Genomic DNA, 23953 nt, shown 5'->3' with positions numbered 1-23953 from the left:
ATGTCAGCATGATCTGATAGATTTGTAGAGACAAAGAAGAGCCTCAGGTGTGAAAAAAAAAAAAATCGGTTGGAGCGATAGGAATAACCGACTTTACGAGAAACAAAAAGAGTCATGGGTCTCCAAGAAAGATTTAATAAGAAATAAAGGCTAAGTTCCAGAGTCGATTCCTCCTCGAGAACAGAGCCATTTATGCAAATCACAGAAAAAAAAAGGACACGCTTAAGATTTAAAAACACAAGATGAGTCTTACCAAAATTAAACGAGGAAAAAAAAAACATATTTTCGTTCCCAATGGTGTTTAGAACACTGACATATATTGACACTCTTAACAATGTTGCAAAAATTCATGCAAAGTTATGCATTAAATGCGTTCAAATGTTTAAACTGAAATCCATATTTTTCGATTGCATATTTTGCCATGTCATTTTTAAAGAAAAGAAATAATACGGATTTCCGCACACATTAAAAATTAAATAAAATAAAATAATAAAATAAAACGTGTAGAAAGTTTTATGTACGGGCATCCGTAGTTTTGTCACTAGGCGATAGTTGCCAAAGCCACCTGTTTGCTATGTCACGTGCGTGAAGCAGCCAATCGCATTCCTTCGTTGTTTGGTCATTTCGTCATTCAACAACACAATTTGTTTCTTTCCACTTTCATTATTTACTTCCAATCTATTTCGATTCTGAAATTTAATGTTAAATTTACTTTTTTTTCCTAGTTAACTTGTTTAACAACTTCGCGTTTTCACTTTTAAACTGTTACCAAAAATCATTTCTAAAATATTTCAACTTTTAAGAGCGCGGGGATGTGGCTAACTTGTTTGTTTATGTATAAATAAATAAGTACCCGCATTTTCTTTTTTCTTCTTTCTTTCTTCTTTCGTCTCGTTTCTTTTTATCTTTCTTTTTTTTTATCTTTTCTTTTTTATCTTTCCTTTTTTTTTTAATCTTTTCTTTTCTTTTTATATTTTTCCTTTCTTTTCCGTCTCCCCTTTTTCTTTTCAAGCCTTTTTCACTCTTTAATTTATGCATAATAAAGATATGATATTCAGTCTCCGCAAGTACTTGGTACTTACCTCCTCCTACGGTGGCAAGGTGTGACACAAACACACCCCTACAAAAATGCCGTTGGCATTCCCCTGTAGGAGCGCCTCATGCGATTAGCAAAGCTAACCCATCTAAACTAGAGAAGGTAAAGCCTGGGAAGATGGACTTCTTAGAACTGCGTAGAACCAGCAGTCCAGCACTCCAGCAGTCCAGCAGCACCAGCACTCCAGCAGCCCAGCCGGAGCCCCAGTCAGCACACCTAACTGAAATAGTCTAAACTGTCGAACTGATTGTCGAAGACGTATCTTTAATGTTGTATTAAAAAAAAACATCACCCTTAAGGGTCAAATTGATCCCTTAGTTTAGAAGGGTTGACACTAATCTGGCTTTTGTCTCAAATAAATAAATATGAAATAAAATAGTACTTTGTTATTATTAGCAAAACACAGGAGAGAGAGAGAGAGAGAGAGAGAGAGAGAGAGAGAGAGAGAGGGGGGGGTCAATATTTCTCACTGCGTGCATATTCCAGCTCCGTTTATATCCGATATTAGTCGATAATTTCGATTTCAATCACGTAAATTATTTTCAGTGAAATAAGTTTCGGCATTATTACCAAACTTTTTTAATCATGTCTTAGTAAAAAAAAAAAAAATTTTTCAATTAAAAATTTAATTAAAAAAAATTAAGGTTCATGATACGCTTGAAAGACCGAAACTGAAACTAGGCCGGAAAAATATAGTTGCCATCTTAATGAGCAGACCCAGTTAAATGACGGAACTTCAGTTATCGTTCTTCCTTAACTAGCCTTTTTCTTTACTTTTTTTGTTATAAAGATGGTGGCTATATATTTTTCGGTTTAATTTTTATTTCGACGTTTTACGTGTACGATGCAAGTTGCTATAACCTTGTCTTTAATACTATTTATTATTATTATGAACAAACATTTTTTTTAATAAGCTCTAAATAATTTTCATGGCTGAAACAAGAATTAAGTTGATTAGTTTCTTTCACTCTTTTATTTTCTCTCTTTCTATAAAAAAAAAATAATAAATTCTTTAAATAAAAAAGTCTATACTTACAAGTTTTTCTGAGTTAGGTTTATTCTTTCTGACAAAATGTTTATTTAAAATAAAATTCAATAATTTTCACCACATTTTCTAATTAATTTTTTGCTCAATATATATAAAAGTATATTCCTATTTTAAGTTAAAATAAAAAATGAATAAAAACTATAACTAAATCACAATTTAAATTGTTATCGGTAAGAAAAAATAAAACGTGAAATATGTAAATCTATATCCCTCCTCTCCTTGTGTTAAGAATGGCTTTCTAAATTTGCATGTGAAGGTTAAACTGCACAAGTGCAACATTTTTTCATTTAATTTCGATCTCGTTTCTATTCTCATTCTCTACCTCCCTCGTCCTCCCCCTAAAAAGATCACCTCTATTTGCGTTTCCTTTCCAAATAATGAATGTTTTTAACTCTTATTAAAGTGTTTCTCAACATATTTTATTAAACTTATGTACTTTATATCTTTGGTATTTATGTAAAATACGGACCGTGCTGAAATAATAACATTATTATCTAGAAGCTTATTCTTAACATGGAGAAGAGAGAGTTTTTTTGTAACTATTCTATACTTTCACCTAGCACTTTAAAAAAAGAAACCGTAAAGATTTAATTTTATTTAAAAATCCTATCTAAAAAAAAAAACATGTTCAGTATTAGTTTGGTTAAGTACCACATTGTTCTCTTCCAGTTTTCCCTTAGTGCTCTCTCTCTCTCTCTCTCTCTCTCTCTCTCTCTCTCTCTCTCTCTCTCTCTCTCTACTTAAATTTGCTCATTTTGTCTTCCCACGTCCCTTAGTGCTTTTCTTTATTCCTCCTTTTCTTTAGTCCCCCCATCTTTTTCATTAAGAATTACTATCCCCACCCCCACGAACTCACACCATTCCCATACACTCTCCAAAAAATAAACAGCATATTTACCAACCTCTCCTCCCCCTCCCACTCCCTCTTTCTCAATGAACGTCAAAATCCAGCTGCTGCTGATCTGCTCGAAAAAAAAAAATCGACCAAGAAGAAGGCACCTGCTTTTAGCAGCTGAGCTGGAACCACCTCCCTCACTAAAATCCTTATGCTCCTTCTTTTCCCCCCTTTTTACTAGTAGTAATTTACCATCGACTGCTATTTTTTCCGCAAATACTAAGACAGCTTCTTCTCGAAACGGACGTTTTTCACCATATCGAAAAAGGAAAGAATAGCTTTTCTCCCTTGACTTGACACTGACAGTGTCCTTACAAAACGACTTTATTGTCAAGCCATTTGTTATTTTGGAGTTTAACGAATATATGTATTCAAAAAAAAACACAAAACAAAAAGAGTTGACTTATGTATCTTTTAAAATAAAAGTGGTTTGTAAAAACATTTTCTTTTTTTAATAGTGAAAGAGAAAGATAATTTTTTTATTTAGATAGTTCTTATCACCAAACAGACATCCTGGAAGACTCACCGCTAACTGACTTATTAAGTCAGTATAAATCAAATAATATGAATATGGATACCTTTATTCCGGAATCTGGGAATTTCTGCGATATGCAAGACTCGGGCATCGACGATATATGGGAATTTCTGCAGGAGGATTTTTATGAATTGAAAAGTAAAGTTGTCGTTGGCAGGTAAGCATTAAAATATATATATATATATATATATATATATATATATATATATATATATATATATATATATATATATATACTGTTATTTATACAGAAATACATGAAAACCGATTTTACACTAATCACGTAGAACTACATTGTCCGTATTTACACGTACATTATGACATCATTATTTTTTTTTTCTTTCTTTCTTTAAGGACATAAATATGCTTGTCTTTGTTCAAGTCAAACATTTGACTGAAACGAACACTTCGAATATATTATCCGTGCGGTTTATTTTCTTTCGTTTAAAATCTCTTCCAATAATCAAACAATTGATGACACTTTTTTAATGTGATTTTTTTTTCTTAATGATTGCTTTATCCGATTTCTTTGGTACATTGGTAATGGTACAGTACACTTATTGATCCGTGCTGAAATAATAATGTTATTATTTAGAAAGACATTCTTAACATGGGGAGGGGAGGGTGTTTTGTACCTATTCTGTACTTTAACCTTACAATTTAATAATAAAAAAACATAAAATTTTAATTAAAATTGGAAATACTATTTAAAAATACAGCGCGGATCAATAAGTGCACTGCACTAGCACCGTATAAATGAATTCTAATGTTTCTTGGTACGGATACAATCGACAGATCGATTTTTTTTTTTAATATGTGGTTTTAAACAAAAACAACAGTACTTACTTAATTGTCACGTCGAAAATAGTAATATATCCAAAAATTGCGAAAATTCATTGAGAAGAACAACTACAATTGTGTTTTTAGTCAAAAGAAAAAGTCCGCCAGTAAAGTGTCGAAAAGGGAGATAAGTATATCCCCTATATTCGCAATCTTCAAAGTGTTTACATCCAAGTAAAATGCCCCCCCCCCCTCATTTTCCGTTAAACTACTTTTAACTATAAATAATTTTCTACTTGGTGAATTTTTCCTATTTGTTGATATATTACTATTTTCGACATGACAAGTGAGTATCGTTGTTTTTTATTAAAACCACATATTTAAAAAAAAAATCGATCCATCGACACTCACTTGGTACTTATGCAGAATACGGACCGTGCTAAAATCATTATTTAGAAACTCATTCTTTACATGAGAAAAGGGGGGAGGTTTTGTTACTATTCTATGCTTTCACCTAACAATTTAATAAACAGAAGATACCTTGAAAATTGAATTTAACTTCAAAACTCTGTCTAAAAAAATCAGCACTGTCCGTATTCTGCATAAGTACTTAAATATTTTCTAATAATTATATACAACTGTTAACACTTTTTTTGTGTGATTTTGTTTAAACGATTGCTTTATTTCAATGTTTCTTTTTAAAAAAATACAGTCTATTTTTTTTTTCCGTAAAATTTATCCGTTTTGCCTAACATTATCTACGTCGTTTATTAAATTAAACAACTTGTTTTATATTCTGTTATGTCTGTGACCGCTTTTAAGATAACGTTAAACAATGATTTTTAATATACTTTAAATTTTTTTAACCTTTGCTATTTATTTAACAGCACTATGAAATTTATTAATAAGTGTGTTCAATGTCCATATTTACTAATCTTTATTTATTTATTTATTTATCAGACGAAAATCGCCCTAAGAAATGGTTTTTACAGTTTAACCGCAATATTATCAATAATTTTATTTAATATGAACAAATATATAATAGTAAACGAAAGTCGATGCTTGTGTCTGTCACCGCACTATTTTTAATATTTTCAAGTGAAATTCAATTTTACGATATTTTTGTTGATTAAATTGGGTGCTAGTGCAGAGAGTGATCCGCGCTATTTTTTAAATCGCATTTCCAAGTTTAATTAAAGTTTTATGATATATTTTTTTTTTATTCACTTGTAAGGTTGAAGTATAGAATAGCTACAAAACACCCTCCCCTCCCCCTCCCCATGTTAAGAATGGCTTTTTAAATAACGTTATTATTTACATCCGGATCACTCTCTGCTGCACTAGTACCTTAAATTGTTAGGTGAAAGTACAGAATAGCTACAAAGCACCCTCCTCTCCTCGTATTAAGAATGGGTTTCTAAATAATAACGTTATTATTTCAGCACGGATCAATAAGTGCACTACTGCACTAGTACCTTTTCTTTTCTTCTTCACGTGTGTTATCCGCAAAATCTAATGTATATCAGTTTCCTATTTCGGTACTTATGCGGAATACAGAGTGTACTGAAATAATAACGTTATTATTTAGAAAACCATTTTTTACATGGGGGGGTATTTTTGTTTTTAAAAATTCTGCACTTTCAACTAAAGTAATAATAAACAAAAGATATCGTAAAAATGGAATTTAACTTGAAAATCATATCTAAAAAAAAATAGCACTGTCCTTATTCTGTACAAGTATCTTGTTTTCTACACTGGTATAAAAACGTTCTTTAAAATCTATTTAAACTTAAAATAACAAATAACACTTAGTTAATTATTATTAATTAACTCACTACTGATATGTATGCTAACATGTTTTTAATAATCAAATTGAAGACTACGCCCCTTAAAACCAGGGTTTTCCCCATACATATCGTGTATATTTCGTTTCCTTGTTGAAATCTATCTCCTATGGTCGTTTCAGCTTTGATACAACTGCATATTAACACAATATGACTTTGATGATATGAAATAATATCAAAATAAAACGATGACATTGTCAGAGTTTATTCTACATCAAACCTCAATAACAATCTAAGATAACATAATACATTTAAAAGACGAAAGATGGAATTGAAAAATGAGAAATCGCTTGCAACATTGTCAAACTACTGCGTACTATACATTAACACCACAAAAAGCGAAACTTGCATATTATTAACTGCGTCTATATTATGAATGGGAGCAGATAATATATGTGACCCAGCTGTAAAATATCGATCCCTTTTGTGTGCAATCGAAGGGTCTCTCTCTCTCTCTCTCTCTCTCTCTCTCTCTCTCTCTCTCTCTCTCTCTCTCTCTCTCAATCTATCATGGATTTCAAATAAATCCAAAATTGAAACGGTACCATATATAATCTATTTGCTTTCCTTAATAATACGTTTAAAATTTGTCTTGTCATTAGAATTAAGAATATATTTGTAACGGAAAAATAGTAGTCGTCATTGTTGAAGAGATCCATTATTTCTTGCTTTGGTAGTAGTCGTAATATAAATGTTTAATTCATGCCCTCCCCCCCCCCCCATCTTCTCCGAAGTGACTGGCTACTACTACTACTACAACAAATGATGTTTCGAGGTGGCGATCAACGTCACTCGATTCAAATATATTAGGATCCTTACGAAAACAACACATAAAGAAAAGAACATTCATTTTTAACATTTCGTTTTTTTGGGGGGGGGTCTGTTGTAATCACATATATACACAAACTCATCATCGTTGTTATTCTTTCCCCCTTTTTTTAAGAAGGCGTTCTAGTTTTATCAATGAAAGAATCTAGATGAGAGCCCCCTACCCCACCTTTTTCTAAAACGATTTCGATTCATTAAAATTGACGACGTATAACTCGCCTAGTACTTACTCATATGGAGGCGATTTTAAAATACTTTAAATTATACTTTCACTGTTTCAATTCGACTCTTGTTGTAAATATAAATTCATATATATATATATATATATATCCATCCATCCCTTATGTTTTGGGCACGATTTGGGCCTTGTCTTCTGATGAGTCACACTTATTGAAAATGCGAGATATATAACTCTGTAATTTGTTTGAGTGATGATAAAACTGACCGTAAAGAATCGGAAGAATGAATAGAATGTCACTGGAATTTTATTTTCTATTGTTTTATATAATAAAGAGTACGCGCAAATAGTATCAAGGTCGTTTCCAGCTGTTTCCTGGCGATGATTTTTTCCAGGTATATAACACATATATACACACCATTCTAAAGAAATAAGTTGTTAGAGCAAATTAGCAGGAAGGTTGTCCGAGACAGAATGATGATTAACGAATGTTTCACACTCGCATATTTTTAGTCATCAAAATCGATGAAATCGACCAATTTTCAAATTGATTCATTGTTTACTCTACTTGGGGACCCATCACGGTACACCGGGTGGAAGCTTCTTCACATGCCTCCCGACAGTGAATTGGTCCACAATACATTGTCTACATTGCACTGTAGAGAACCTAAAATTATTGCTTATATATAATGGCTTGAATTAAAGTTTAAAACGCAACAGTCAAGTACTGTGCTTTAATTGTGCTCTACACAGAAACATTCATTTCGAACGCGCTCCCTGTCATACCAAAGAGCCTACTGTTGATTTTATATGTCGGACCTTTTGACTTGTGTTTGTGTGGTAATAAAACTTCTCAGATGCACTTGTAATGTTAGGCTGTATAAGGTGTTGACTTTGATCAAAATCGCCTATTCCTATTTTCATCGGATTATTTCGATTATAGATACTCAGCGAAGACATTCCGGTACAAACCCTATCTAAGAACACTGCCAGGCACATAAAGTACTTTCGTGTGAAATTTCATACAAATCGGACCAACTGTTTTCGAGTCCATAAGAAACGAACTCACATAGTTTCTTTTATATAATAGATAGATAGATAGACAGATGTGTGCGCACGCAGGTTTTTCTTTTTTGTTTTTTACGAATAATAGTTTCGAAAAACTCGCTGGTAAAATGTAGCTACAAATAAATAGAAAAGAGGCTTGCCTTTTTTTTTCTGTTCTTGGCCTTCGGGCCGGGATCAAAGTGTAGTATCTGCCGGAACAGATACTGCAAGCAAAGACCCTATGTGGGGGCGACACCACAGATAAGACCTTGGTCAATGTAGGGGCAACCCTTCATACCAATTGTCACTATCCAGCTCCCCTACTCCCCGGGGAGTTGGTCTCCATTTCCCCTTCACTCCTCACTTTAAAAATCGGCCTCGTGCCTAATTTGCTCGGTGGGGGAGCAAATAAATACCCTGTAGTGTTTGGCCTTCGGGTCGGGATCAAAATATAGTATTTGTCTGGAAATTCTGCACTTAAGATAATTTGTACCAGTCAATGGACGGGAAAACCTCTATACTGGGACAATTATTATTTCTGGTAACCAGGGTACCCCCTTTTTGCCTACTTTTAGGGGAGCTGGTTTTTACCCCACATTAAAAACGGCCTTGTGCCTAATTTGCTTTGGTGGGGGAAGCAAATGAATAAATAAAAAATGTAGCTACAAATAAGGAAGTAGCAACATATTGATAAACATTGTTACATTAAATTTCGAATGATCACCAGCCAGCGATTACCTGTCTCAGCTACGCTATATTCTTCACTCTAATCATTTTCGATGTGTTTATCTCTCTCCCTACCCGGCGCTCCCCAATAGTCTTTACTTTCATTTTTGTGTTTGTTTGCTTTTTTGTTTTTTTTTTCTTTTAACTATGCTGTTTTTGTTTTGTTTTGTTTTTGTTTTTTGGTAAATTTTCAGATTAGGTCCATCTCCACAGTTCACAGTTTTCTTTTAAATGACGACTTCAATAGGTTTTCGACTATGCTGAATACGAAAATCGCATTGAAATTTTGCAGAAATAAGTGGTTATCGAGATATAAAAAGTTGTATTATGCATTGTATTCTTTGGTGGCCATCTTTTTTACGCGCGTGCGCCATAAACAAATCTACTCATGACACTGCACGTGCGTAAAAAAGATATCCGCCAAAGAATACAACTTTTTATATCTCAATGACTAATAATTTCTGCAAAATTTCAATGCGATTTTCGTATTCAACATAGTCGAAAGGTGTCATTTAAAAGAAAATTGTGGAGATGGACCTCTCTAAAGAAATACCTTTTTTTGTTGTTTTTTATTTTTATTATCAAATTGTTATTGTTTTTGAAAAGTTCAAATTCATTATTAATACAATTAGTCATTAAACTATTAATCGAATCAAATTGTTATAAAACTAGGACTATGTTTCTAACTTTTGGATGAGGATTGATAATTTGGATTCTTTGAATTACTGTTTATCATAAGTGTTATTTTCACAACGTTTTGGCCGATGTAACCCCCCGACCTTCTTTAGATGCAGCTTGTCGAACTCGGGAATCTGCACAGAATTTCGAACTGAACCTTTTATTTAATCCACGGTGGTAGCAGATTACTGAGTTTGACAGAGATTCCAGAGTTCCACAAGATAGACCTGAAAAAGGTCGAAGGTTACATCGGCCGAAACGTTGTGGAAATAACACTCAAGATGAGAACAGTAATACGAAGAATTCAAACAATCAAAACTACTAGTTATTCTAGTTTGAAACTAGAACTAGTTAAGATGACGTTTTACTGTTTTTGTTTGTTGTTTTTATAAAATATTTCAATCTTTTTAATATATGAGGATTTGTGAAAACAAAAATAAAAAGCCTTAGAAATGGCAGTTTAAACGCTTCCAAATTCCTTTCAAATATTGAAGAGTTACGAAGTAATGGTCCGTGTCAAGTTTCTTTCCAACTCCACAAAAAACTTTAAAATGACGTCCTGTTTAGGTTTTCGGTGGTGCTGAAAATGAATATCACATTTAAATTTGGGGCAGATAAGTAGTTTTCATGATATGAAGGAATTACTTTTTCAAAAAGTGGGGCATCACTTTCTTATAAATTTAACGTAAAATGAGCACCCACTTTCTGGCCACCTAGAAATTTCTTCATATCTTAAACAAATTTAACTGATATTCGTTTTCAGCACCCCGTCGCTGTTTTTTTTTTTTTGTTTTTTTTTACTAAGAGATTCGTTCATTATTTAATTTAGGACACTAATTATGCAGTCAGTAAGTTTACAAAAACATACTTTTGTGTTTCGTTCTTTTTTCATTGTTAACAGGTGCTTCTGCCACAACACCACCGCCCCCTAATGTAAACAGAATTTTTGTGAAATATTAACCGATTGTTTTTCTACTCTGTTAATGTCGGCACGTTACTTACGGAAAAACGATTAATTAAACTACAGAAGCACCTGTTAAAAACTATACAAGTTCTATAATTGAACAGACATGCGCAAAGTTGTTCCGATTTACGTGTCTCCCTACGAGGGCAAAGTTAGACACAAGGTCAGTTTTTAATGTGGGAAAAATTCATCCAAAATGGGGGGGGGGATATTAAAATTACCTATATATAGAAGTATTTATCTTTTACTGACAGACTGTGTTGCATCAAAACAGATACTACACTGTTTCTAGCCAAGAGGAAGTAGATTAATGCGAAATAAGACTGGTTCAGCGTATTTTTTCCAGTTGATTTTATAGAAATTAGAGAGAGAGAGAGAGAGAGAGAGAGAGAGAGAGAGAGAACAAACCAAGTTATGTGTTCATCAACGTTTCGTTTTTATTTCGAGACTTCCTCTGGATGAATAAAATTAAGAAAACAAAACACCAGTACAAATATTTGAAAATAGATTTTTAATTACATCAGAAATACATTTTCAAATAGTTGTCCTGGTGTATTGTTTCCTTACTTTCATTCAACCAGAGGAAGTCTTGAAATAAAGATGAAACGTTGATAAACACATAACTTGGTTTGCTCCTTTTTTATTTCTCTATTTCGTTGGAATACTATTTCCATTCTTCTTCCTTCTCTCTCTCTCTCTCTCTCTCTCTCTCTCTCTCTCTCTCTCTCTCTCTCTCTCTCTATCTATCTATCTATCTCTCTAATATATATATATATATATATATATATATATATATAATCATGTTTTTGTTAGTTTATCAAATCACACTTATAATTTTATAAATCAATTTTTAAAATCGTTATTAGCAAATATTTTAGTTCGCTAATTAATATATTTTAAATATATTTCTTTCAGTTTACATTCCCAAAATACGTAATTGCGACTGACCCATTTTTCCTCCACTCGGTAACTACGGATGGGCAGTCAACAATAAATTCGATATAATTACATCATCTTCCTCCATACACAAAGAACACTTGTTTACGTCGCTTTAATTTTGGGTATTCAAATATGATGAGCGACAAAGTAATTAACTAAAGTATTAATTATTGCTAATATCTATATGAGTAATTAGTAATGCTATTCCGGTAGTTAATTTTGTTTACTATTTAGCGTTTAAAGGTTGTATTTTCGCTATGATAATGGGAGATACTATTTCACCGGAAGTTGATATTGCTATCGAGTGGGTGGGTACTCGGTTGAGTTATAATTTATGCGAGTTTGTTGTTTGAATATTGTTTTTTAAAAAAAAAAACAGTCGTATATCTCTGGGGTTTAGTTTATTTAATCGATTGTAAAGAAATATATTGAACTAACGAAATTGTAAACGATTTAAAACTTTTTTTTAAGCCATCATAGACAAAATAAACATCGATAAACAATCTGTGACCGCATTTCATATATCACTTTCTTGATCGTTGTTCGAAAGAAAAAAAAATGGGTCAATGAATTTGAAAACTAATCATTAATAATTTATATTGTATCTATTTCTTTTTTTCTTTCTGTGATGACCTTTAAGCCTTGGAAATATTGTAATTTGTATGTTATTTATAATTTTCTGCAAGTGCTCGACTTTTTTTTTTAGTTATGGGAGCGTTAAAGTGCAATTATGTATTATTAATAATTATTTTGGCATAAATTAGTTAAAAGGAAATACCGTTCGGAAATTAGTCCCAAACAATTTATTTTGCGATGCTTGTTAAGATAGTCGACTGATCGTTTTTTAAATATGTCGTTTTCAACAAAAACATTACGTATTTAATTGGCATGTCGAAAATAGTAATATATCCAAAAATTACGAAAATTCATTGAGTAGAACTGCTATTGTGTTTGTAGTAAAATAAAGTGAACAATTACATTGGGTGGGTTTCTAACAGTATCTAATATAATTTTATCTTTAAATCATTATCAAAACTTTAAATATTTAGGTATAAGTTTTTGCCGCCATTTTTCTTGTTCGTACCACGTACCGATCGCTCAATTTTTGACACCCCTAACACGAAACTCCGAATAAAATAAAATAAAAAAAATCGTAATTTCTCTTTTAAAAGTGGGTTGTTCATTTTCTTTATGGATTATACTTCCAAAATAAACTATTAAGTAATAGAAATATTAAGTAATAGAAATATTATTTTTTTAAAAAACAGTAATGAAATTAATTGAATTTTACGAGTTCAGTATTTTTCAATTTTTAAACTTTAAAAATCTATCAAAATTTTTCTATTAATTTTATTTTTACCATATTTTCAGGGGCAATGTGAAATTTTATGCTCTTTCCAATAAACCGAATATAATATTTTAGATAAACGTTTTTTTTTTAATTCACCCCCCCCCCATTTTGAAATGTCTATTAAAAAGTAAATAATTAATTTACTCACCAAAGTTTTATATATCACAAATTGAAGAGAAAAGGTCAATAAATAATATATTCAAATTTAAAACAAAAAAGTATTGTTTTTTAGAAATTTACCTGTAAAGTCCGAAGTTTAAAACTTTTTTTTTAACCATGTTGTTTGTTGTATTTTTTAAAAAAAATTTTTATTTTCTTAATGAAACCTTGCTCCTTGCTCCTTTTAATTAAAAAAAAAAAAAATAGGGTTTGAATTACATTTTTCAAGTAGTTATAAGCTTGGAAACACAGGGGGTCGAATTAATTCACGCCCCCCCCCCATTTTGAAATGTCTATTAAAAAGTAAATAATTAATTTACTCACCAAAGTTTTATATATCACAAATTGAAGATAAAAGATCAATAAATAATATATTCAAATTTAAAACAAAAAAAAATGTGTTTTTTTTTAGAAATTTACCCGTAAAGTCCGAAGTTTTAAACCTTTTTTTTTTAATCACGTTTTTTTTTTTGTTTTTTTTTGTTTTTGTTTTTTTTTTTGTTTAATGAAACCTTTGTCCTTGCTCCTTTAATTGAAAAAAAATAGGGTTTGAATTACATTTTTCGGGCATGTTATAAGCTTGGAAAGACAGGGGGTCGAATTATTCAATAGTTTTCACAAAGTTTCTGACACACCTATCGCTCGACAATATGTTTTTCGAACCGATTAAACGTTTTAAAGCGAGCAAAAGCACTAAAAACATTTCCAGATAGGTAGAAGAGTAATTTATCTTGCCCTTGCTAACATGAATTTTTTACCACTTTTTCGTACCTCTGTGGATTGTAAAACAAACAACTAATATTGGAACCAATGCATTATAGAGATTCTTATTCATTTTTGGCTTTTAATTAGGTTGAACTCTGAACTTGCAACAAATGATTAAGTATTTTTATTTAAGAAATTCAACTAATATTCGTAATCCTCAACTGCCGCTAGTGTTGCCAGTCATTCAAGAGAATTAAGCTAATCTTTCACATAAATTTATTAAGATAAAGACGACAAACGTCGTCACTCCATCATTAATTCGATAATCTTATGCATACATTACATTTTGTATTTTATTAAAATTTTATTGTATAGTTTTTCGTAGTTTGGGGTATATGTTAATATTTTTCAATAATAAGTTTTTCTGGCATTTTAAACTGTCACGTTTAACAGGTACAAGTGGCAATGTTATTCTTAAAAACCCGGCATAGTTCTTTAATAAATACTGCTTGTTTTAAATTAAATCATTTTATGTTTAGAAATTATTTTGCACATGCAGGACCTGTTAACCGGCGTCGCCTGGTGGTAGCATCCCCTCCCCACATAAAAAAATTAAGGTACGGTTGGTGTTGTTGTTGTAGTCCAACCACCAACCTCCTCATGGTAAGAACGGCAATCGGAATTGAAACCCCCAAACTACCTATGTTAAGAACGGCTTTCGTAATAGACATCTCATTTTGTGAGTGTGGGTGACAGTCCTCATCTTCAATGCTATTCTCACACCGTTTCTACCTTCTTCAGATGCAAGGACCTGTGATGTAACGGATAAAAGTTCTAATTAATAATCAGTTCAAAGAGACAATCTACTAGAGTTTAAAGATGCAATCCTCAGTGCAGACGATACTAAGCATGCAATTACAAATTACTTAAGACTTCTACCTGGTCATGGTTTAGAGAACAAGAGAAAGGTTCCCTCATAGATTAAATAAAAGTTTCTGTTAGCAAATTTCATAAAGATTCCTGAGTTCGACAAGATACACTTGAAGAAGGTCAGATGTTACATCAACCTAAACGTTATGAGAATAATATCCAAGACGAAAATAGCTTGAATAATCCAAATAATATCCATCCTTTAACTTATACTATAGGTCAGATAATAAAAATCGAATAGCTTCACTCAAATATGATGTGTTGTTATGCAGGACTAGCTTAATGTAGGGTAGCCAGTGCCTTTCAACGGTTGGGATTATCTTAAAAATTCCCATATTATTTTCAGCACCAGAAAAGATAGAGCCAAATATCAGCACATAGACTACACTTTGATCCAAGCCTGTTGCTTTTATAAACAAGTCGAAACATTATAACTCAGATTTGTAATTTTTTTGTTGATTAAAGGACAAGATAAAATTGTCAGACGTTTTTTTTTTCTTTGGGGGTACAAGGAGGGTGTTTAACACTAAAAATTATACAATGTGCCTCCCCCTACACACACACACACACACACACACATCATTACCATAAAAATGGGTTCCATATCTTTAAACTAGAAAATTACTAACGTGAGTCAGTTTTTATCCCATTCAGTGTAATGCCCCTTTCTAAGGAGCTGGATATCGTCAACCTTAAGAATTGATCTTACCTCTAACTGCATAAATAGGGAATGATTTAATATAATGGAGGGATGCGAAAATTTTTACTTATATCATGCTTAATGTTTGTGCAAAATTTCAAAAAATTCCAAAGCGTAGTTATTGAAAAAAGTGCGGACAGACGAACGGACAAGGGTGAATTTACAAGTCCACCCTCCTTTTGTCGGGAGACCAATATGGTTATGGCATATTAAAAACACATAATTCTTTTAATATTCATAGGCCAGTGTTTAAAAATGAATGGGACTCATGTCACAAGAAATTATTGCAATTATTCCAAACAACACAGCTTACCATTCAAAGTAATTCTCCTTGAGTTTAATACACTCTGTCATGATTTCATGAATATCCAGGATGACTCTTCCTTGATATTACTCGACGTTATCCCTTTTGGTACCCTCCACAACTTCAAAACACATTCCCTTGATGATCCCCATGAGTTATTGAGTGATGTCACATGGAGCAAGACCAGCTGAATAAGGAGGTTATCCAAGCACAGGAAGTGCCTCTTATTCGCTGTTGGGTATTCATTGTTTCTTCTTCAACACTTATAACTGGACGGTCCCAAAAGAAGGTATAACCAAAATCATGTGAAAAGAAACGCAATGGTTGCAGAGATAGTTTAATCTTTTCCAGACTCATCAGTGTGGCTAACTTGCCTGCTATTAAGAGGGAACAAATATATTCCGTTTTTAAACACAAATTTAAATTCTATTTGAAAATTTTCCGAAATTTTGGTGTGGATACCTACTTTTGCCTGATATATATATACAGGGTGTCCACAAAGTCTGACTACATTATGTAGCCAGACTTTGTGGGCACCGTGTAGATTATGTAGCCAGACTTTATGGGCACCCTGTATATATATATATATATATATATATATATATATAATTATTACTATGATAATTTTTTTTAATACCTATGGGCATTAATGTTTCATCCTTTCAGAAATCTATCAATGCAGGGAGTTATGATTACAGCTGATTGGGAGATTCGAACCTGGCCACAAAACTATCTGACTCTATTAGAAAGGAACAAGTCTGGCTACATAATCTACACGGTGCCCACAAAGTCTGGCTACATAATGTAGTAAGACTTTGTGGACACCCTATATATAATGTTAATCTGTTTGGAACTGTAATATTTCACCTTTGCATATCTATCTACAAGCACCAAAAAAAAAAAAAATAAATAAATAAATAAACAGGTTAGTTCAAATAAATTTTGATACAGGTGTGAAATCAATTGTTATTTAAGTCTGACTTTGAAAATCCGACAAGATAACATTATATTAGATATAGCTTTGGATAAGTATCCTCACTTATTAAATAAAAATCCATATCCTTTCAGCCACTGTACTTTTGCGACCTCTTTAAGTAAATGTTGAAATCTTGAATCAAATGGCATGTTCAATTTATGAAAGCAGAAATATTCGTGTTGCACTGTTTCTATTTAGTAAATATGGCAGATATCAACAAGTCGCCAATCGACCTCCACTTGTAGATGTCCTGATAGTTTTGTAGCTGACACGTTGTCAATAAAAAAAATTATTAAAAAAAAAACATGAACCCAGAAACAAGTCAGAGTATAATAAAAAATGAAACTGGCTTATTTAATGCTGGTCATAAACGTTTGATATAGCAATTTTGATAAAATACCTAACATATTTTAAAATAGTATTAAAATGGGTGACTGCAATTGGACATTACATTTGGAAGTTGTATAAAGGAAAGTCACTGATGTACTGAATAGAAAAATGGTGTACTTCTTCGTACAGTGTAGTATTTGATGCAATCCTTTGACCTGCTATAGAATATCACAGTCTCCCATGTAGTTTACCTATTTTATGAACTGTATAAAGTCAAGCAAGTGTTTTATTGCAATAAATAATTTTCTTTCTAGAAAATCAATATTTGCTTCTGATTCACCAGTTTTTGTTTGTTTGTTGTTGTTTTTGTTTTTTCTTTTCTTGGAGAAGGGAATTGGGCCATGTTAACAACAAAATTTTTTTATTTCAATTTAATTTATCCGCCTCGGAAGATTTTTAAAATGGACACATTTTTCACTAATAAAGTACATAGCAGCAGTCCAGTGTCTGAAAAAGAGGAAAAGAAATCTTGGTTAGCTTTTTTGATTCCTTTCTCTCCTTGGTCTAGACGGAGAGATAGCGATAGGAAGACAGTCTGCTTTGTGTATTGAATAGCCTTATCAAATCGTAAATAATTTTTAGGGGCTCGAAAGATTTAAAAAAATTTTTTTAATATTTTAGCTTGTAAATATTCGAGTAAGCTTAAAATACTTGCTACGAAATAGATAGCCTGTTTTTTATTAATGTGCTCCATTTATAAACAAACAAAAAAGATGGTGTGTAATTAATCGTACTTATATACTTACGTTCAGTTTCGAGAGACAATGGATAACCCCGTAAGAGTACAACCTCAGGGAATCTACTGTAAAGCTTGATGCCTTAATTCAGTCTCAAAAAACAAAAGATACCCCCTGTAGAGGCAGCTGCATGTGTAATTGTGAGGCAAGGGTTGTGCAATCCTTAATCACACCTTTCTTGAACTGGCACTGCTTGTGTCCAGTGGCAAAGAGAAGTCCAGGACGACTGAAAACAATGCCGAGATAAGCCAAGAGCATCTACAGTACCTGGTACTCTCAAATGGTCACCCATCTGGTACTGGCCAGGCTCATCGTTTCTTAACATGGGGATCTGATGGAAACTGATGTATCAAACGTGATTATGCCGTATATAGCTGTGAAGCTGGGGATGCACAAACCTCAATGACACCGTTCTTGAATCAACATTGCTTGAGTTTATTGGCAAGGGGATGTCCAAGAGGACTAGAAACAAAGAGCCTCTCTCATATACAGCACCTGGTATTTTCAATAGGTTATCCATTTAGTACATACTAGGGTTGTAACATAGCATGGGTGGCCATATGCAAATACCGAGCCATGAGAAAAAGAAGACTGTAACAAGAAGAGAGTATGTTCGATAAGACGACCATGTTAGACGTGGATGACGTTCGGGATAACGTTGGAGAAGATAACGTGGTCGACATCACAATCTCAATGAGAAGTCACACAGTTGGCGGAAGGATGAGGAAATGTCGTTGTTACAACGGGAAAAAGTGTATGGAAGATCCTTTCTATTCTTTGTCTACTTTGTGACTGAGGCTACAACGTGTTGGGTAACGTTACATATGTACATATTGATGGGTATATATATATTATATATGTGTGCGTATATATATATATGAGTATGTATATATATTATATATGTGTGCGTATGTATGTATATGAATATGTATATTTATAATATAAAGCTGAATGTCTGTGTGTGTGTGTATATGGTCACGAATAGGCTCCTATATGGTTGACTATTTTAAAAAACTGATTACATATAATGATAGAAGATGTATCGAGACACGGGAATGGGTATGTTTGATCTGGCAGAACGGTGGTTCATTAAAATTGTGGGGTCTGCGTTAGCGCCTGGTCCACAAAGTATGGAAATAAAAAATTAAAAAGAACGTTTACAAGTGTTTTTGATATAGATGTACATAAAAATACTTTGATTAGTATGTTCTAACTTAAATAGGAATGGTATAATAAAATTGTGGGGTCTGCGCTTGCGCCTGGCCTCCATGGAATGGAAATAAGCACAAACTTTAATAAAGACTTTTCATATCTATCTGCGTAAGTATACTTTGATAATAATGTTTCAGTTTGAAGAAATATGGTATAATAAAACTATGGGGTGTTCGTTCGCGCTTGACCTCCATAGAATGGAAATACGTCACAAAGTTTAACAAGGTTTTTTAATATACATCCACAGAATATTGTGATAAGTGTTTCAGTGTGAACAGGTATGGTATAATAAATTATGGGGGTTATCTATTTTATGTTTACTTTCATCATATTTTGCTTTAGTTTTGATACCCCCGAATTCGAAGCTATCTCTTTACAAGCCTTCCTTTTCATAACCTATCATACTTTAATAAATCAGAGTCCATTTTCTGTAGGCTGTTTTTGGACCCAGTCAACAACGGGTACTTTTGCTAGTATATTATATATGTGTGCATATATGTGTATATGAGTATGTATATATATATTATATATGTGTGTATATATGTATATGAGTATGTATATATTATGTGTGCGTGTATAGATATATATATATATATATGAGTATGTATATATATCATGTGTGCGTGTGTGTATGTATATATATATGAGTATGTATATATATTATGTGTGCGTGTGTGTATGTATATATATTATGTGTGTGTATGTATATATATATGAGTATGTATATATATTATGTGTGTGTATGTATATATATATATGAGTATGTATATATATTGTGTGTGTGTATGTATATATATATATGAGTATGTATATATATTGTGTGTGTGTATGTATATATATATATGAGTATGTATATATGTTATGTGTGCGTGTATATATATATATGAGTATGTATATATGTTATGTGTGCGTGTGTGTATATATATGTATATATATATATATATGAGTATGTATATATGTTATGTGTGCGTGTATATATATGTATATATATATGAGTATGTATATATATATTATGGGTGCGTGTATATATATGTATGTATATATATTATGGGTGCGTGTATATATATGTATGTATATATATTATGGGTGCGTGTATATATATATGTATGTATATATATTATGGGTGCGTGTATATATATATATGTATGTATATATATTATGGGTGCGTGTATATATATATATGTATGTATATATATTATGGGTGCGTGTATGTATATATATATATATATATATGAGTATGTATGTATATAATCTGTGTGTATATATATATGAGTATGTATGTATATTATGTGTGTGTATATATATATGAGTATGCATGTATATTATGTGTGTGTATATATATATGAGTATGTATGTATATTATGTGTGTGTATATATATATGAGTATGTATTTATATTATGTGTGTATATATATATATGAGTATGTATGTATATTATGTGTGTGTGTATATATATGAGTATGTATGTATATTATGCGTGTGTATATATATATGAGTATGTATGTATATTATGTGTGTGTATAAATATGAGAGTATGTATGTATATTATGTGTGTGTATATATATATGAGTATGTATGTATATTATGTGTGTGTGTATATATATATGAGTATGTATGTATATTATGTGTGTGTGTATATATATATGAGTATGTATGTATATTATGTGTGTGTATATATATATGAGTATGTATGTATATTATGTATGTGTGTATATATATGAGTATGTATGTATATTATGTGTGTGTGTGTATATATATATGAGTATGTATGTATATTATGTGTGTGGGTATATATATATGAGTATGTATATATATTGTGTGCGTGTGTATATATATATGAGTATGTATGTATATTATGTGTGTGTGTGTATATATATATGAGTATGTATGTATATTATGTGTGTGTGTGTATATATATGAGTATGTATGTATATTATGTGTGTGTGTATATATATATGAGTATGTATGTATATTATGTGTGTGTATATATATATGAGCATGTATGTATATTATGTGTGTGTATATATATATGAGCATGTATGTATATTATGTGTGTGGGTGTATATATATGAGTATGTATATATATTGTGTGCGTGTGTATATATATGAGTATGTATATATATGAGTATGTGTATATATTATGTGTGCGTGTATATATATTGTGTTCGTGTATATATATATGAGTATGTATATATATTATGTGTATATATATATGAGTATGTATATATATTATGTGTGTATATATATGAGTATGTATATATATTATGTGTATATATGTATATATATTGTGTATATATGTATATATATATTGTGTATATATGTATATATATATTGTGTATATATGTATATATATTGTGTATATATGTATATATATTGTGTATATATGTATATATATTATGTGATGTGTGTATATATGTATATATATTATGTGTGTATATATGTATATATATTATGTGTGTATATATATATGAGTATGTATATATATTATGTGTGTGTATATATATGAGTATGTATATATATTATGTGTGTATATATATATATGAGTATGTATATATATTATGTGTGTATATATATGAGTATGTATATATATTATGTGTGTATATATATGAGTATGTATATATATTATGTGCGTATATATATATGTATATATATTATGCGTGTATATATATAAGTATATATATATAAGTATGTATATATATTATGTGTGTATATATGAGTATGTATATATATTGTATGTATATATATTATGTGTGTATATATGAGTATGTATATATATTATGTGTGTATATATGAGTATGTATATATGTTATGTGTGTGTATATATATATGAGTATGTATATATTATGTGTGTATATATATGAGTATGTATATATTATGTGTGTATATATATGAGTATGTATATATTATGTGTGTATATATATGAGTATGTATATATAATATGTGTGTATATATAATATGTGTGTATATATATTATGTGTGTATATATATTATGTGTGTATATATATTATGTGTGTATATATGAGTATGTATATATATTATGTGTGTATATATGAGTATGTATATATATTAAGTGTGTGTATATATATATATGAGTATGTATATATATTATGTGTGTATATATATGAGTATGTATATATATTATGTGCGTATATATATATATGTATATATATTATGCGTGTATATATATATCTATAAGTATATATATATGAGTATGTATATATATTATGTGTGTATATATGAGTATGTATATATATTGTATGTATATATATTATGTGTGTATATATGAGTATATATATATATTATGTGTGTATATATATACGTATGTATATATATGTGTGTGTATATATATGTATAATATGTGTATATATATGAGTATGTATATATATTATGTGTGTATATATATATGAGTATGTATATATATTATGTGTGTATATATATATGAGTATGTATATATATTATGTGTGTATATATATATGAGTATGTATATATATTATGTGTGTATATATATATGAGTATGTATATATATTATGTGTGTATATATATATGAGTATGTATATATATTATGTGTGTATATATATATGAGTATGTATATATATTATGTGTGTATATATATATGAGTATGTATATATATTATGTGTGTATATATATATGAGTATGTATATATATTATGTGTGTATATATATGAGTATGTATATATATTATGTGTGTGTATATATATATGTATATATATTATGTGTGTGTATATATATATGTATATATATTATGTGTGTATATATATATATGTATATATATTATGTGTGTATATATATATGTATATATATTATGTGTGTATATATATGTATATATGTTATGTGTGTATATATATGTATATATGTTATGTGTGTATATATATGTATATATGTTATGTGTGTATATATATATGTATATATATTATGTGTGTGTATATATATGTATATATGTTATGTGTGTATATATATATGTATATATATTATGTGTGTGTATATATATATGTATATATATTATGTGTGTGTATATATATATGTATATATATTATGTGTGTATATATATGTATATATGTTATGTGTGTATGTATATATGTTATGTGTGTATATATATATGTATATATATTATGTGTGTATATATATATGTATATATATTATGTGTGTATATATATATGTATATATATTATGTGTGTATATATATGAGTATGTATATATATTATGTGTGGATATATATGTGTATATATATTATGTGTGGATATATATGTATATATATATTATGTGTGTATATATGTATATATATTATGTGTGTATATATGTATATATATTATGTGTGTATATATGTATATATATTATGTGTGTATATATGTATATATATTATGTGTGTATATATGTATATATATTATGTGTGTATATATATGTATATATATTATGTGTGTATATATATGTATATATATTATGTGTGTATATATATGTATATATATTATGTGTGTATATATATGTATATATATTATGTGTGTATATATATGTATATATATATGTGTGTGATATATATATGTATATATATTATGTGTGTATTATATAGTATGTATATATATTATGTGTGTATATATATTTATGTATATATATTATGTGTGTATATATATATGTATATATATTATGTGTGTATATATATATGTATATATATTATGTGTATATATATATGATGTATATATATTATGTGTTATATATATATGTATGTTATATATTATGTGAGTATATATATGAGTATGTATATATATTATGTGTATATATATATGAGTATGTATATATATTATGTGTATATATATATGAGTATGTATATATATTATGTGTATATATATATGAGTATGTATATATATTATGTGTATATATATATGAGTATGTATATATATTATGTGTATATATATATGAG

At 30.0% G+C, this 23953-nt stretch overlaps 1 protein-coding gene across 4 annotated transcripts in view; it reads left to right on the top strand.

Annotated features, from left to right (window-relative positions):
• The first annotated feature begins 3062 nt into the window (after window positions 1–3062).
• Window positions 3063–23953, top strand: part of LOC145293784 (microphthalmia-associated transcription factor-like) — a 157960-nt gene continuing 137069 nt past the window's right edge. For all 4 annotated transcript variants that reach the window (XM_080140328.1, XM_080140325.1, XM_080140327.1 and 1 more), the window contains exon 1: window positions 3063–3731. In XM_080140328.1, coding sequence (XP_079996454.1) covers window positions 3604–3731 — 128 coding nt within the window. In that variant the 5' untranslated portion in view covers window positions 3063–3603. The remainder of the gene's footprint in view (window positions 3732–23953) is intronic.

The sequence above is a fragment of the Euprymna scolopes genome, chromosome 15 (assembly GCF_053919585.1).
Source record: "Euprymna scolopes isolate OS-2025 chromosome 15, ASM5391958v1, whole genome shotgun sequence".
Classification (NCBI taxonomy): Eukaryota; Metazoa; Mollusca; class Cephalopoda; order Sepiida; family Sepiolidae; genus Euprymna; species Euprymna scolopes.
Note: the sequence above shows the minus strand (reverse complement) of the source record. Positions and strands in the feature narration are given on the sequence as shown.